Here is a 16,136-nt window from a genome sequence, read left to right on the forward strand (position 1 = left end):
CCTCCTGTCCTGAGAGCTCCTGCTATCTGGCTTCACTGACCAGCTGTGTGAGAATGGATGTGGAGGTCATGGGTGAACTGTGACACTCTTTTGCATTTCCTGGTTTCTGAAGAACTTCTTTGGTGTTTGGTTTATCCTCCATTTCATTTGTCTGCTGTGATGACTGGACCACCCTGAGTAAAGATTCCTTCTTCTCCATTACATCTTCTAGACTGGTTTGGAGATTCTTTACCCTTCTTCAATGATGACTAATAAACCATGTTTGAATTATGTAAATTAATCATATTGTTTGCTGCCATGTTCTTCAGTAACTCAATAATTTACATTTATAATAAATAAAGTATCTAATGTGTGTACAGAATAAACAAATCATGAATAAATGCAAATTATACCAAAGCAAAGTCCCACATCAGTATGCATGAAGGTGACATGACAGTCCTGAGTATGTGAATGCAGACAGGTTAAATAGATACTTAATAATAATATTAATAATAATACTTAGATAATTAAGAGCAGGTGTAGTCTCTTCAATAATCATGGAGGAACACAGGAGTTGGCCCTGATTGGTTGAGAGTGATGGAGTGACAGGTCGGTTGGGAGCATGTGACTAATGGGGAAATGGAAACAGGTACAGGGGGCGTGACAACCACTCACTGAGTTTAAATCACACAGGTAATCTTTATGCTAAAAGGAGCCTGCAGCTGAGGACACTTTATGTCCACTCAGAAATCAAGCAACACTCATATGTAAAATGAGAGGACCAGACTGTCGGTGTGAGATTCACTTCTTACAGCAGGTAGGGGTGTGTAATGGAGGGGAGTGTGATGGCATCCCTAATAATGTAGGCAGTGTATGCACAGTCATGGCCAAAAGTTTCTCTTTCTCTCTCACTGGCTTGCTGTGTGACCATATGGCAGAAAAGAAGAGCATCGACAGAAATAAAACAAAGAAAAAGAGAAATTGACCAAAATATGAGCTTGGCCTTTAGGACCAAGATGTTTCCACATATAGGCCTAGTTTTACAGATACAAAACAAGAGACCAATAAATAAATAGATAAATGAATAAAATCTTGTTTTTTTTAGTAGAAAATGACAGAAGATTTATGATCTGTATTGTTGGAAAAAAGAAATTTAAAGGTGAATAACTTAATGTTTAAACTTATTGTTTTCCTGAAAGGCTGTGGAAGAGCAGAAGTGAGAAGGCCTCAGTGGCCTTGAGGAGAATAGAATGGGCCTATTCAGTGTAAGCTGCAAAACAAGCAGTTTGAGATAAGGAGATGGACGGCTAGAGAGGAGCAGGGGGGGCTCTAAGGAAGAGTAGCAAAGGTGGGGGCAGATATCGAAACTTAGAGAAGAGGTATGAAAGGGAGGACATCGCCCAGCACGAGGACTTTTTGCTTGGACGCTGCTGAGATCCACTTGGGTTAGGTAGACTTCTAGGCAACTAGCACCAGTGCACTGGAGAGTTTGTACCATGTATACTTTGACTATATTGTATTCAATTATATTCCATATAAATTAATCTAAAAGAACTTTTGGTGTTAAGACTTTGCTTGGGTAATTCAGTCAAAACCAATCGGTTCATCGGGGCAGTGTTGGGGCCTATCTGAGTCAAGGAAAAAATATCCCAACAGTATGTGGTATGTCTGCATTGACACATACTGTCCCAACAGTATGTGTTTTTCATTTTGCTGTTTCCCTATTCCAACATTTTTTTGGCATGATAATAAGCAATATAGTTTTTTTAAGAGAAATAGATGGAAATGTATTTCCACACAATGTACCTATGTGCAGCTAAGTCAATGAAAGTTATAATATTTTTTGGACGACCTACAGGCTGGGTCACAGTTAGGGTCAACTATGAAATCAGATAGCAAATTGAATGTTAGCATATAGAATATCCTGTACACTGCAAATTACTGAAGTCAGATACACAAACAGCCCCGATGGTAGCCCCGATGGTAACCCCGGTGGCCATGCCAACCTGTAGCTTTCTTGGCTCCCTGTTAGTCTTGGTTTCTATGGGCACCGTTACTATTGCAAACGTAAACTGGAGCCTGACGCCAGCCAAAGTGACATCCACCAATAGCGAGTCAGATCGGACCTTGGAACCTTTTGAAACAGCCAATAGGAAGACAGATTGTGGCAAGCGGAAGAGAGGCTTTCCAGGGTTTTGGGATGATAAGGGAGAGAATTAGCTAGCTAACTATATGTTTTTTTCAAATCGAGAGCGTATTATTAAACATATTAAGCTACCCATATATTTGGAATTTCGATTTTTTTTGCCTTTTTAATGGTAAGAAAGACATTTGCTCGCCCTCGAGGCGTATCAGCAAACCAGTGACCCATTCCTAAGGACCAAATAGCTGTGTTGGTTAGTTAGTTAGCTAGTTAGCATAGACGTGTGTAACGTAGCTGACCCAGCTGGGCTATTGTTGACCAGATAAACAGACTACTAACCAGCTGCATACACGTTTGGTACAGTTCTGTGCTGTCATGACTTTGATTAGCCTGGTTTTGCAGCGTTGCTGATGTAGCTAACGGTTGTGCAGTCAGCTGAGGTTGTGTGCAGTCAGATATCCGGCTGCTAGTTTATTACAGGCTGACATGGAGAACAACGTTATAACAGGAGGTTACACTATATATCTAAAGCCAAGGGGTAATTTTTATGGTACTGGCGTTAAACTTGGCATAGAGTCTAATAATGTTAGCTAGCTATCTCACAAGTCTTGGGTAACGTTAGTCTCAGTGTTTTGAAACACGATCTTAAAGAGAATGTAAATATCAGAGTAAATTGATATTTCTACCATATTTGCTGAAACATGAATATGAAATTGCAATAAACTTTGATGTTTGGGTCTCTCGGCATATATCTGAGCAGCCCAAATATTATATTGTAAGGTATTACACTGATGGCCAGTGTTTCATGTAGTCACATGCCTTTCCATGTAATTGGACATAGTTGCATTTTTTTTTTTTTTTTTTTTTTGCAGAATAAAGCAATGAGAGCTAGTTCTTCATCACCACCACTCCATGTGCACGTGAACGATAGTACGCCTGTGCATGTGCACGTGAAGAAGGGAATGAAGAAGAACCCCACAAAAGCAGCCCAGGTCTGACATGCTGCCCAGTTTGTGTCTATCTTTAAAACAACAACTTTAATGCCCTAAGTTAATATAATGTTGACTAGAAAAAGGGATGTTTTTCTTTGATAGTGCTCCAGACAGCAAGGGCTGCTTTTTAAATTACTTGGAACATTAGAAAAGAGTAACTACAAATAATGTTCTCTTAAACTTACAGGCTAAAACAAAAGGTGGCTTACGTCCTACAGCTAGAGTGAAAACAAGGGTACCGTGGATTCCTCCAGGGAAGGGCTCGACACGAGAGGCTTCGTATAAGTGGGAGGTCAGCAAAAACAAAAGCCTCTTTGATTTATCAGTTTGTTTTATTCAAGACCTCTGAAAACTGTGTAGGTCTTTTTTTTATCTTTGGAGCAAGAAAGGCTTTTTTAATCTTAGACTGTGTTAAATGTTGTAGGGGCCCACTCACCGCTTGGAGATCACCCCACTCCCCGAGCCAGAACCATCGGCTCTCCGTGTGGAAGACCTCTCTACTGATGATGAGGTGGCCCTGCACGGCCGAATCAATCAGTACGAGAGGAAAATTGACAGCTTGATGACGGAAGTCAGCTCACTGAAGAATGAGGCAAGTTCCCCATCTGGTATTCTCAGTGTTTTGAATAACAAATGTATTGCTTATTATATTTTAAATTAGGAATCTATTTACTTCAAAAATCACAGATATATATTTATCATAGAAACCAATGAACATGCTATCTGAACTTGCAGGACATTCCCACAAGATGGTGCAAGTTTCTTGTAAACCCAAATTTTTGAGACCTGTGCCATCGCACTCAGTCTAATTTTCAGAGCTTGAAGTTTAGTTAATAGCGTAAGGGATGGAGTTGGCTGTATAAATGATGGATAAGACAAAGGTCTTTCCCAAACGAAGGTCAGTCATTCCATCTGTGAATGGATCCACAACTTCCTAACTAACCTGAAGCAGCAGCATGTTCAAGCCTGCCTGACAGAATGTGAATCTGTCCACACAGGTGCACCTCAGCGCCGCACGAGGTCACCTCTCCTCTACTCCGCACAGAGATTCACATCCAGCCACGTCCATCTCACTATAATGACTTACAGTTTATGGATGACGCCATGCTTATAGGTGTAACCACAAACGGTGACGAGAGTTAGAGTAATAGTAGACCTGGGCCTCAACTAAACCTGTGAAGATGGTGATATTCTCACTGTAAATCATTGTTTTCATCTCTTATTCTCTCATTGGGGGTGTAAATGTTTCTACCACAAGCAAAGCACAAAATCACTTGTACCTGTTTTGACTGCTCAGGAAAATCTGTAGTTGTGTTGTTGAAAATGTGATTACTTCTTATGTTGTACGGTTCCACCCTGCCGCTGCAGGAAGCTGTCTAAACGTCGGCGTTGGTGTGTGGTCTGTGCAGGTGGAGCTGCGTAAGAAGGAACAGCTTCTAGAGCGTCAGTGCGAGCGGCTCAGCGCCTCCCAGCGTGTCATTGCCGAGCAGGAGGAGGAGCTTGCTGAGGTTGCCAAGGAGCTGGAGATCACCGAGCGGGAGAACACCCTCCTCCGGGAGTCCATGGAGAAGATGCTGGAGGAAAACGACTTGGGCAGGTATGAGGCTCAGAGGTTTATTTATCTGGGGAAGCAAGCCCTCACCCTCCCTCCCTGTGGAGGCTTCAGTGGTGAGGGCATGCTTACATGCTGTAACGTTGCATGGTGATGGAGAGCATCACCTGCTTGTGCCCCGTCTCTCCCCTCATGGATGGCGGTCAGGCTGGAGAGGGAGAGCCTGCAGCAGGAGAAGGATGTCCTCCTGCGGAAGCTGCTGGAGGCCGAGCTGGACGGCACGGCGGCCGCCAAGCAGGTGTCGGCCCTGCGAGACACCGTCGGCAGGATGTCCAGGAGCGTGAGTACCAGACCCTCGCCGCTCTCTTTATCAGCGCAGAGTTGATGACTCTTGTTCCAGTTCCAGAAAGATAATGTTTTCCTGTTATTTTCATGTGAAAGTTATTTATTAATTAAATTTTAAAGATACCTGCGATTGTTTTCAGGGTTTGACTATACTGCATATTATTCTCTTCTCTTCCTTTTCAGGAGAAAAGGATATCGGGGTCGGATTCATCATTGCTTGCCCAGCAGAAGGATCTCCTACTGCAAAAGCTGGAGACGTTTGAGAGGACTAACCGAACACTCCGGCGACTTTTGAGGGAGCAACATAACCGTGAGGTGCTGGTTTTCTTCCAGCAGGGGGCGCTTGAGAGCAGAGGTGAACTTTTGCTTTGCTGCCGTAGTTATGGTGCTTCCATTACTTTTTATCTGATAGATGGACTCACTTCAGTTGTTGGAGCAGAAAGATTCTCTCCTGAAGAGGCTCACTGATGCTGAGGCTGAGAACTCGGTTTGTGTCTGCAGTTTCTCCTATATTCTCCTATACTATGTCTTTGAACTCATTACTGCATACAGACACTTGGATGTAGCCAGGCATAACCCGGAGAACCTCTGTCTCATATAGTGTCTTCAGATGAAGCTTCAGGACAAAGAGAAAGAACTCGGTCAGCTCTCTGTCCTTTTAGAGAATGAAAAGGTAATCTGAGCACCTAAATCTCAGCACATTCAGAGATGCTGATGTAAATACCATGTTATTGTACCACGTTATTATTAAATGCAGCACAATTACTGTGGCAGGACAATTCAAGGACCACAAGTGAGCTGTCCAAAGTGCTAGAGTCAACCAGAGCTCACCTGCAGGGTCAGCTACGCAACAAGGAAGCCGAAAACAACCGCCTTACCGTCCAGATTAGGGTGCGCTGCTGTTTCCTGTAGTACTCAATCAATGTCTTCGTTTTTGTTTATATATCGCATTCAAAACATACTTTTCTCAAACTCAGCCCATACACCACATGGTATCTGTCCCAAGCTCATATTAATGACACCTCTCTGTATTCTCACTGATTGGTCCAGAACCTGGAGCGATCAGCCAATCAGCAGCATGGAGAGCTGGAGCGTGTGCAGGAGCAGCTGCGGGAGTTGAAGCAGCGGGTGGAGGCGGATAAGGAGGCCCTGAAGAAGGCCACCCGGGCCCAGAAACACCGGGCAGAACGCAGCGAGGACACGGCAGGACAGCTCAGCGCACAGCTGGCAGAAATGGTGAGCGTGAGCGACCTGGAGGGACGCCTTAGAGGAAACGGCTGTCTAACTGTCTAAATAGGGCCCGTGTCTGAGGCTTCCAACATCACCTAGGTTAAATCCATTTTTTCAATTGCGTGAATGTATCTGACTAGGGTGTAGGTGCTATAGTATGCGCAGAGGTGTTGATGAACGCAGGTTACCTGTCTCCTTCAAACCTGACTGCTAGGAAGCTCAGCTGGCAGATGCGGTGTCCGCTGCAGAGAACTGGAACAGTCGGCATGCCAGGGAGATGAAGGACAAGGGGCAGCTGGAGACAGAGATCACCCTCCTCAACAAGTGAGCACTGCCCCTGTTCCCTTCAGGGCACGACAGGGAGTAAGATGTTCTCCCCAACAACGTCAAAATCATACACAGCGCTTCACACATTCAGCACAGACTAAATAAGCGGTATCTTGGAATTTCCCTCGGGATTGATAATGTATTTCTTTCTTCAGCCGAATCACAGACCTGACGGAGCAGCTGCACACGCAGGAGGAGAAAGCCCGTGCCGAGCGTGATGGTCTTGTCGACCGCCTGCACAGCCTCACCACAGAGAGCACCACAGCCAGGCTGGAGAACCAGAGCCTAAAGGTGAGCCTCCTGCGTTGAGCTCCTACACCCTGGTGCCTGCACGGCTCGGACTAATGCGCATGGTTCAGACTCCAACCCGGCCCTTGTACCGTCTGCCTAAGGGCCAGTCGGCCTGCCTGTATGAGATATGGTCGGTGTGGCTTCTTGGGCGAGACTTTAAGGCTGTGTTTCTCCAGGCCACTCTGTCTGCGCTGGAGGAGAAGCTGTCCTTGTCTCGGTCCGAGGTGGAGCAGGTCAAAGCCTCCGTAAAGCAGTATGAAAATCTGGTGGAGAGCTACAAGACACAGGTGTGCTCACGGACGTCCTGCACACTTACACATCTGCATAATCACATCATCTGATGAACTGATTCATGAGCCAAATGACAATAAATCTATTTAGATCGGTAGAGAAGTATGCAAAGAAAGTGTGTGTGTGTGTGTGTGTGTGTGTGTGTGTGTGTGTGTGTGTGTGTGTGTGTGTGTGTGTGTGTGTGTGTGTGTGTGTGTGTGTGTGTGTGACTTCAGGTGCAGAAGACACGTGCCGAAGCGGATGAGTACAGCCTGCGGGTGCAGCAGGCGGAGAGGGAGGCGCGGGTGGTGAGGGAGCAGCTGGACCAGGAGGTGGAGAAGGTGAGGAGACAGATGCACGGCCGCCTGACGGAGCTGGAGTCTCTGCCCGACGCTCTGAGACGTGCCGAGCTCCACCTTCAGGACGCACAGGACAAGGAGCGCCTTCAGGACAGGAAGAGCGCCGAGCTCTCGGCTACGCTCTCAGACCTCCGCTTGAAGGTGTGTCCGTGCGCAGGGATCTTTGGGGCGGGGGGGGGGGGGGGGGCATCTTCATGAACGTGCAAAATCAGGGGTACAGTCAGAGTTTGTTGTGCAGGTGGAGCAGCAGGGCACTCAGGTGGAGGTGACTCAGCACAAAAACATGGTGCTACTGGAAGAAAACAAGCAGCTCCAGCACAAGGTGGAGACGCTCGACAGGTGAGACGCCGCGTTTTACGGGCCGACCACGCAGCGCACCCGACAACGCGAGCTTTGCGTCGTTAAATATGTCGTGTATTCGTGGATAACGTGGGTTTGGGACTGCGACGGAACGGAAGATAAACATAGATGCAGACAGAGGAGACGACGTAGGACGAGGACAAGTCCTGGAGGCGTGTTTGGACAGATGTCCAGTTGAGGGAAAGAGGAGCTGCTCGGCTGAGGGAGTCCAGGGTGCCTGCGTTGAGTAGTACTCACTGCAGAGTTGTTCAAATCAGTCGGCTACATGGCGCACTTCACCTCTACAGAGGTGCTGGTGCACTGCAATGAGCTGAAAGGTAGGCCCGCGGTGCTGGAGGGTAGGCCCCCTGTCCGGGAGGGGAGCACAGGGCTGCAGGGATGGGGCAGGGAAGGAGTGTGTTGGGCCAGCATTCTTTAGGGATCTAGTCAGGTTTGTGATCTGTGATTCTGTGTAGAAGTCCCTCAAAATGCAATTGCAATGTCACATCTGCTGAATTTGTTGTTGTTGATTTTTAAGCTTTGACTCCATGTTCACTCTTGTAAACAGAAAGCTGGAGGAGGCCAACTCCCAAAATAAAGACCTGATGCAGGTCATTGCCAAACGAGAGGAGACCATTCTCCACAGCCAGGTGCGTCTGGAGGAGAAGTCTCGGGAGTGCGCTACGCTCACCCGGCAGCTGGACGAGGCCATGGAAGAGGCCAGACGACAGGTCTGTGTGTGCGGCACGCACAAGATGTCTCCTAACATCCTAACGGGTCTCCTAACGTGTCTCCTTCCCCGTGATTGGCTGCAATATGGCGTTTGGCAGGTGTCCCAGACCAGGGAACGAGCAACATCTAAGGAGCGCGCCACGCAGTCCAAGCTGCAGGACCTCGAGACCAAGCTGAGCAGGACCACCTCGGAGCTCCACCAGGCTCGCAGAGCCAAAGACGAGGTGAGCGCCACGCGTGAGTGAACGCAGCCGTGCGTCTCCAAACGGACGCATCACGCTCTTCTGTGGGAAACGGACCCAGCAGTGCCCAGCTTTTTAGATCAGGAACTGGAGAGTCTTTCATTATGAGCCATTAATCGCCGGTAATAAAGTGGATCCATGCTGCGTTCACAAACCATCAGAATGATTCTTACAAGAATCTGTAAACTTGTCTACTGATTACTGCTTTGTTTAATATTAAAAATACGTTTTAACTAGAGTTTTAATTATAATTTTTGAAATAGAGTAGATTTTTGAGTTTTGTAGAGTTTAGAGTTTTGAATTTGGACATTCTCAACAGTTCTCGGAATTGAGATCATGGATTGTGATTGGGTGTTGAAAGGATTGTCATCTGTTTTTTTTTGGGGGGGGGGGGGGATCACTCTCTCCTAGTGTAACATACCAATAATATGCCCTCCTCAAAAATATATTGAATTGCCACTGTGTTTACTGCACTGTATTACTGCATCTGCTGTCCAAGGTGGAGAGGACGTATCAGAGACGTTTGCAGGACGTGAAAGACCGCCTGGAGCAGTCAGACAGCACCAATCGGAGTCTGCAGAACTACGTCCAGTTCCTCAAAGCATCCTACGCAAGTGTGTTTGGAGACTCTGCTGTTAGCAGCTCCTCACTCCGAACACACTCGGCCATCTGAGAGCTGGCAGCCTCCCGCTGAGGCAGTTTAGAAGGTGCACGCATGCACACACACGCCCCCACCCTCACCAGCGTATGCTGTATTATATACACTGCATATATCGCCTGATTTCACTTTCAGTTTTATTGACATTCAATTTTTTTACAAGTGAAAACTAGTCAGTCTACATTCACTAAATTCTTCTTGTTCTAGTTATGATTCCTTGTGGTGTTGTCTCAATAATTTTGAAATATTGATTGTCACAGATTGTTTTGTGACTTTGCTGCTTAGCTATCATTAAGATGGCTAGGCAGGGTTTCAAGGGAGCAACGCATTTTAGGTTTCTATTAACCTAATTCAGCAGATGTTTTCTTCTGCAAAGAAATTCATATGGCTGTTCATAGTACATATTCAAGAATGACTGATGCAGAAACACATTTGGATACTTTACAACCTTTGAAAGCAGTTACAATGACCAACCTTTCTTTATATGAACAATACAAAATCCCTCTTTGAATGATGGATTCACCCGTGGAACTCTGGGATCTGACTTTCCCTTGTAGTCGTACCACTTTGCTTTCGTTTGCCATCACTGAAGTCAGAATAAAATGTTCTAGATATTTTGTTTACATGGTTGCTATCACATGTGCATGCCGTACTTAAACACACCCCTTCAAGTATTCACCTGAATGGTTTGTTTCTGTGCTGTTATTTATGATGAGCATCAATACGGTTTTAATAATTAATCTAAAAGTCTATCCCCCTGTAATACCTTTATATTCAGGTATTAACTCAGGGCAGTAGTAAGTGTGGATATCCTTACCTCACGCAAACGTAGGTTAGGATACTTTGTGTGACTAATGCACACGTCTGGGGTGCTTTTACTGAATAATTCTATGGGTGCTACCAATTTTTTTTTATAAATATGTGAGTTTGAAGTAGCCATTGTTATATCTTTATAAACTGTATTATTTTTGTGTGAAGAAGTTACACTTGCACAGTGCCTATTGCAATTATTTATCTGATGTGGAATAACTCAACAATAAATCCACTGTTGTCTGTATCAAAAATGTAATTCAAACAGTATATTTTATACATGAAGTGTATAGATTTTTATTTGTGTATTAAAATCACTTTTTGTTTAAACTGAAAATCTGTGTCGAAAAATAAACATTCTCCATTTCAAGAATCAATTATACAGTAACTTGTATAATGTTGTCACATATTGACTTAAGCAAATCTCAAAATTCCAAAATCCTACACAGCACAAGTACAGGTAGTGTTCATGGTCAGAGTTTACAGAAGCAGTTTTGAACTTTAAAATCCAGTAGAGGAAAACGTTTACTAATTATACAGTTAATTTGAAGATTTAAAGCTTGTAAGGGTGTAACTGATAGTAGTGTGGTCCTGATCTCACACATATTTATCATGTTTAAGTGAAGATACTTCAGTTTTCATGACTTCAGCAGATGTTTGTGAAGACGCTGATCTTGTGGTTGAAGACACTGATCTCATTTTCAGTGCCTTCATAGCAGACTGTAAAACTACAGAACATGTAGACTTGCATATATTTTCTATACATTTCAATTTGCCATCACTCCATTGTTCTGTAAACTTAATGCTTTTCCCATAACAGATACACTTCTAGTTTATACATTCCTTTTTATAACTATTTTATAACTTTTTACAACTTTTCTACTTAAAGAAAAATAGCCAAACTATTGAAGACCGGACCTCTGCGTTACACTGTTACACTCGTGTGTCTAAGGTAACAATTTTTGTATGGATTGTGAAAATGTATATTTTTAGAATTTTGAGTTTCAGAAAAGCAGATTGGCTCCAAACATCAGTATATGACAGTCTCCACAAATATAAGGCAAAAGACAGCTACCATTGACATAGTTAACATATAAAATAATGTTAGAAATCAGCACAAAACCTAGTCTGTGCGGAAGAAAACACAGTGGTTAAGAGCATCTGGGCACAGCTGTGCTGAACCATCAAAGTGCTGTGGGGAGGAATGATCAGAGGCTAAGACTGGGGCTTCTGATGGACTCCGTCCTTCAGCGTTCCCCATGCTGCTATCCACCGGTGAAGATGCTCTTCGTCTGCAGTGTAAGATGGCCAATATGATGATGAAACAACCACTGACTAATAATGCTGGATTCTTATGGAATGTGATGCTTATTGTTTAATGTGTTTCTGCAGCCTTCGCAAGTGGTCACATCTAGAGTGTCTGTGTCAAGTGAGGGAAGGTTGAGTGTTTTATAGTAGGCAGGTTAACTTAGATGGCTATTGATAGTCCTTGGTTATGGTAATGGACAAATATAGTGGTGATGTGCAGTTTGCATCTCAAAGATATTCATGTAATTGTGTGTGACTTGATTTACATGTAAATATTCTCAGCCATTTCAGACCATAGCAAGGCTCTTGGGGACAGGGAAATAAAGTAAAATTTAAAGACTGAGGAATGTGTTTGAATTAGTGAGAATTGAATACATATAACTCAGGTGGAAGTTACAAAACCTAAAAGTTCTTTAAAAACTAAAAGACCAGAATTAGAAGATGATGGTTTAAAAAATTTGGTGAGGCTGAAAATCTTAACATTTCACATTTATGATGTCACCTTTGTGATCTTAGAATAACATCACATGGTAATTTAAATGACTTTTGTTTATTTTAATGGTTTGTTTCGTTGGGCTGCAGTGACATGTATTCTGCATTTCCAAAGATTTGATTAAATTTGCCAGTTTTTGCTAATAGGACAGCATTTGCATTTGTCAAGAGATCTTGATGCCCCAAGGCAGCAAAATTAAAGAAGACGTAGTCTATTGCTTAGTTTGTGGTCTCAGCACATTTCAGAGAGTGTGCAAGGCCTACTGTTTAAACATTAAACGGACTGCATTCAGTTCATTTCAGTCTACTTTGCAATATTTACTACTGTATGGATCAATATACACTTAGGCCGGCCACTAAGCAAAAAAGGGAATTCAGCTATACGAATATTGCAAGCATGTCCCTTTCATGTTAGACGCGTGTGTTTGTGCGTTCGTGTTAGTTATTTTTTTCGCAGATGCAACACGAAATATTACTCATAACTGCTCCTTAAATATAAACTAGGCGAGGTCAGTCAAATCAAACGCATTTTGTACGGCAGTAATGTATCGTAAGACTTCGGCATCTATCGTGGCGCTCCGGCAACGCTCGGCGTGTTGCTGCGGCGCGTGACGTCACTGTCCCTCGAGCAGCCCTCGGTCGTCTGCGCGAGCGACACATCGTTAGCCAGCTAGCTAGCTTCAGCAGGGGCGTTTACGCTACCCGTCTCGATTCAGAAAAAAAAACACTCGTTTTAATAAGGTAAGAGGTCCCCGAAGGTCGCGGAACCGCCACGGTTTACACTGTTAGGAGACGACGCTAACCCAGTCTTGTGTTGTTGTAATTACATCAAATGAATGAAACGACAGCGTTTGGTTGAGAGCGGTTGTGTGCTAATGCTAACGCTAGCCGTCCTGTTACGAGCCCTCGGAACCGACGCGTTAACCGTCAGCTGTGCAGCCTTAGTCACGCATTTATCACCGCTTTCTAACGGGTGTATTCTTTTATTACTCGACTGTGTTTTAAATAGGCGCGTTACCATATCAGCAAACTAAATTTCAAGCCAAACTAGCCAATATTTGGTAGTAATCTAGTTATGTTAACGTCGGTGTGACGGCTCTCGCCCTAGACGAAGATACTGAACTGAAACAGATGGACGGGTCACACTGAACTGTAACCAGTGCACCTGCAACGGTGGACGAACTGATATATGTTTCGTCCTTTTTAACCAGTCCTCTCAATCCGACGTTTAAGAAGCGAATATCCAGCTGGCTAACCGTCCAGTGGTTTACCCAGAGGCCGCGCCGTCACCCTGCACACACGGACCCACACACGTAGATGGATGGTGCTTTTATTTATTTGTGTGTGTGTAGATTGGTCTGGTCACAAACACACAGGCCTACATGTGTTGGGATGTTTTCTAGCAGGGCTCACATCCTCGAAGACTAATGTGTCCTTCAGCAGACCCGCCCAGATGCCTCTCTGGACGATCATAGATAGGCGGCCTCGACGAGTCCTTTCATTTTGTGTTTTCTTTACAAACACCATAAAGCAGTGGTAGTGATGTGAATATACAGTATTTAATTTGCGTTTCTGTAATCCGTTAATACGTTATTGTGTCGTCTGCCAGGGACTTCGGTGTTTTGTTACATCGTGTAAGACCCACTTGACAACAGTCTTCTTGATATTTTTGCGTAACGTAATGCGCAAAAATGTTTCACCGTCGGTTATAAAAGACTCATGAAGTTGCGAAAGGTTTCGTTAATTGGGCCATAAAATATGACAACAGATAAGGTCTAATATGCAAGTAGGAAAACACAATTAGCTCGTGTGCTTAACAACATTCCATCCATACATGTGATCTGGGTCAAATCATGGTCTTCTAAATTCACTTTAAATATATTTAAGAGCTTTATTTTGACACTTTTACAGATGTTCTGTTCTATTTTTTAAAATATATAAAATCAGACTTACAGTTGATTCATTCATTTGATTTAAAATATCTTGACCTTGCTGTCATTTGCTGTTGTGCTGACATCTCCACTGAGCATGTGGTAATGGCTTAATGTCTTCAAGTGAGTAAAAGACAAAGACAATGTTTTTGTGCTCGGCCATTAGCATGCAGAATGTGTGATCTGCACCACACAAAGCCATTTACTTCTCCCTCAGAAAGCATGAAAGAAGTGACATTTACAGTCGAGCCCAGTTTTCATGCTGTCCTCCACACATTTATCACACATGCTAATGAACTCTCTGGCCCGTTCTCAGCCCATGGGGTTCTGGTGCAGCAGGACGTTAGCGAGTATGTTGCGGGTTACGCCTCTTCTGCTTGTACTTGTATTGTGTATGATATGTGACGGAGTTGGCTGACATTACTGCGCACTGGTGTAGGTTATATCAAGGAAGGACATCCAGTAACGTATTCTCACCTCCCTTTTTGTTTTCCTCAGAGACTGAGGTAATGCAGGCTGAACTCTGAAAGGCTTTGAGAATGGGTGTGGTTGGTGAAGTCAAGGAACACAAGTCCCTCTGGGAGATGCAGTGTTCTCATACACAGCTGTGCATCCTCTGTAGCTGATTTTAAGTGCCATAGTGAATCTTGTCTTGTAAGACTTAAATGAAGGGAGGTATTGACTAGTGTAAAAATGTACTGAGAAATTCAATGTAGAATGTCCCAACATAGACAGCAGTAGATATTCATTGTCTTGTAGACTTGTATGGGACAGTTGGTTATGTTAAAGTCTAAGATACTTTCTGAATGCGTAATTGTAGACTAAGTTCAATTTAGACTAGCACAGAAGTGTCTGCTAGACTAATCTTTCGATGCAATTGTATTTTCATTACGTTATTGATTGTGTTTGGGGATTGATGGAACCCTCTTAAAGTCTAGTTTCTTCCTGTAAAAGACTGATTCTGAAGGCATTATTAAAATATGCAAGGTACAGCTGTCCGTTATCGTTTCACATGACTTGCAACTGTAACCTAGCCTAACAACAAGGACCCCTGATTAGTTTAACTTCTACACTGCTATCCGAAGTGTGTTTGTTAGCTGCTTGGAGTGCTCGACTTTGATGGCAATCACTCAAAATTAGCATGAGCTCATGTAACCTGAATCCCTTTGTTGTAAATTGAAAATTCTAAGCAAATTTCATTCTTACAGATGTATAGATGTTTCCCCTTCTTTTGTATTCAAATGTTACATATCTGACTAATATCTTGTGCCCTGTAACCAACACAGGCATCTGTTACCATGTCCAAGTTTATTAAGCCCAAGCTAAAGGTAAAGTGGTAGACACTGTGTGTGTGTGTGTGTGGTATTTGCTTTGTTGTGATCTAGCTCCATTAGCTGATGTGTCGACATGCGTGTAGAATGCTCCATAGCATTATTGAATGGCGCAGGCCAAAGCGAAGGGCGCCGTGCGTGTGGACATTCCCGTCCGCTGATGTCTTTCTCTGCCCCGCGTGTTCTTGCTGAGCAATCGCATGGGCAGGGCAGAGACTTGGCCATGTACCCACGCAGGCCTGGACACTGCGGCGCGATGCGTCTGCACTGCAGCCTCAGACGGGGCCACGCGCACCGTCACGGAGCCTCGCGTTGCTTTTGCCTAGTCATACTCTGCAAGGCTGAACTACAGCTCCGAGATCCTCAGTGGGATTCATTTGAGCTGGGCGTGACGGGGCGCACTTGCCTGCTAGACGTAGGCAAAGGTTTGTTGTTGGTTGTTTGCCTTTTCTTTTATTTGTTTAAGCAAAAATTGCTATTTGGTTGTATATTTAACCATGAATTCTAAGAGTTTGATTTTAATTGAGATTATTTAGACTGATTTGCATGCACTTGTGTGGTGATTCCTCCCAGGCTGCTGTGTTGCATTGTGTGGGTGTTTTCTGCGTGGTTTTGCAGTGTGTGAGAAGCTGAAACGGATTAAATCGGGCAGCTAGTGGCACATATTAAATCGGCCCTGTTTATTGTGCCATTCTTTCTGATTTAATCTCTAATTTGCTGCTGTGTCTCAGGCATGTGTTCGGTGTGGTGAATACAGTGTTATGGCATTGTCTTACCCTATCACTTTACAATAGGGTCAGTTCCC

The 16,136-nt window shown here is 44.0% G+C and overlaps 1 protein-coding gene across 1 annotated transcript; it reads left to right on the plus strand.

The window, feature by feature from the left end:
• The first annotated feature begins 1,975 nt into the window (after positions 1 to 1,975).
• odf2a (outer dense fiber of sperm tails 2a) lies at positions 1,976 to 10,597 on the plus strand. The gene is made up of 19 exons (XM_076980289.1): positions 1,976 to 2,297; positions 2,995 to 3,114; positions 3,302 to 3,406; positions 3,539 to 3,706; positions 4,524 to 4,711; positions 4,874 to 5,006; positions 5,195 to 5,326; positions 5,424 to 5,498; positions 5,613 to 5,684; positions 5,786 to 5,902; positions 6,062 to 6,247; positions 6,456 to 6,565; positions 6,724 to 6,859; positions 7,036 to 7,146; positions 7,366 to 7,629; positions 7,727 to 7,827; positions 8,396 to 8,558; positions 8,658 to 8,783; positions 9,301 to 10,597. Exons 1-19 carry the CDS (start codon positions 2,295 to 2,297, stop codon positions 9,472 to 9,474), a joined length of 2,484 nt encoding a protein of 827 aa, XP_076836404.1. The 5' UTR covers positions 1,976 to 2,294; the 3' UTR covers positions 9,475 to 10,597.
• Positions 10,598 to 16,136: the final 5,539 nt, after the last annotated feature.

Source organism: Brachyhypopomus gauderio, chromosome 18 (assembly GCF_052324685.1).
Source record: "Brachyhypopomus gauderio isolate BG-103 chromosome 18, BGAUD_0.2, whole genome shotgun sequence".
Classification (NCBI taxonomy): domain Eukaryota; kingdom Metazoa; phylum Chordata; class Actinopteri; order Gymnotiformes; family Hypopomidae; genus Brachyhypopomus; species Brachyhypopomus gauderio.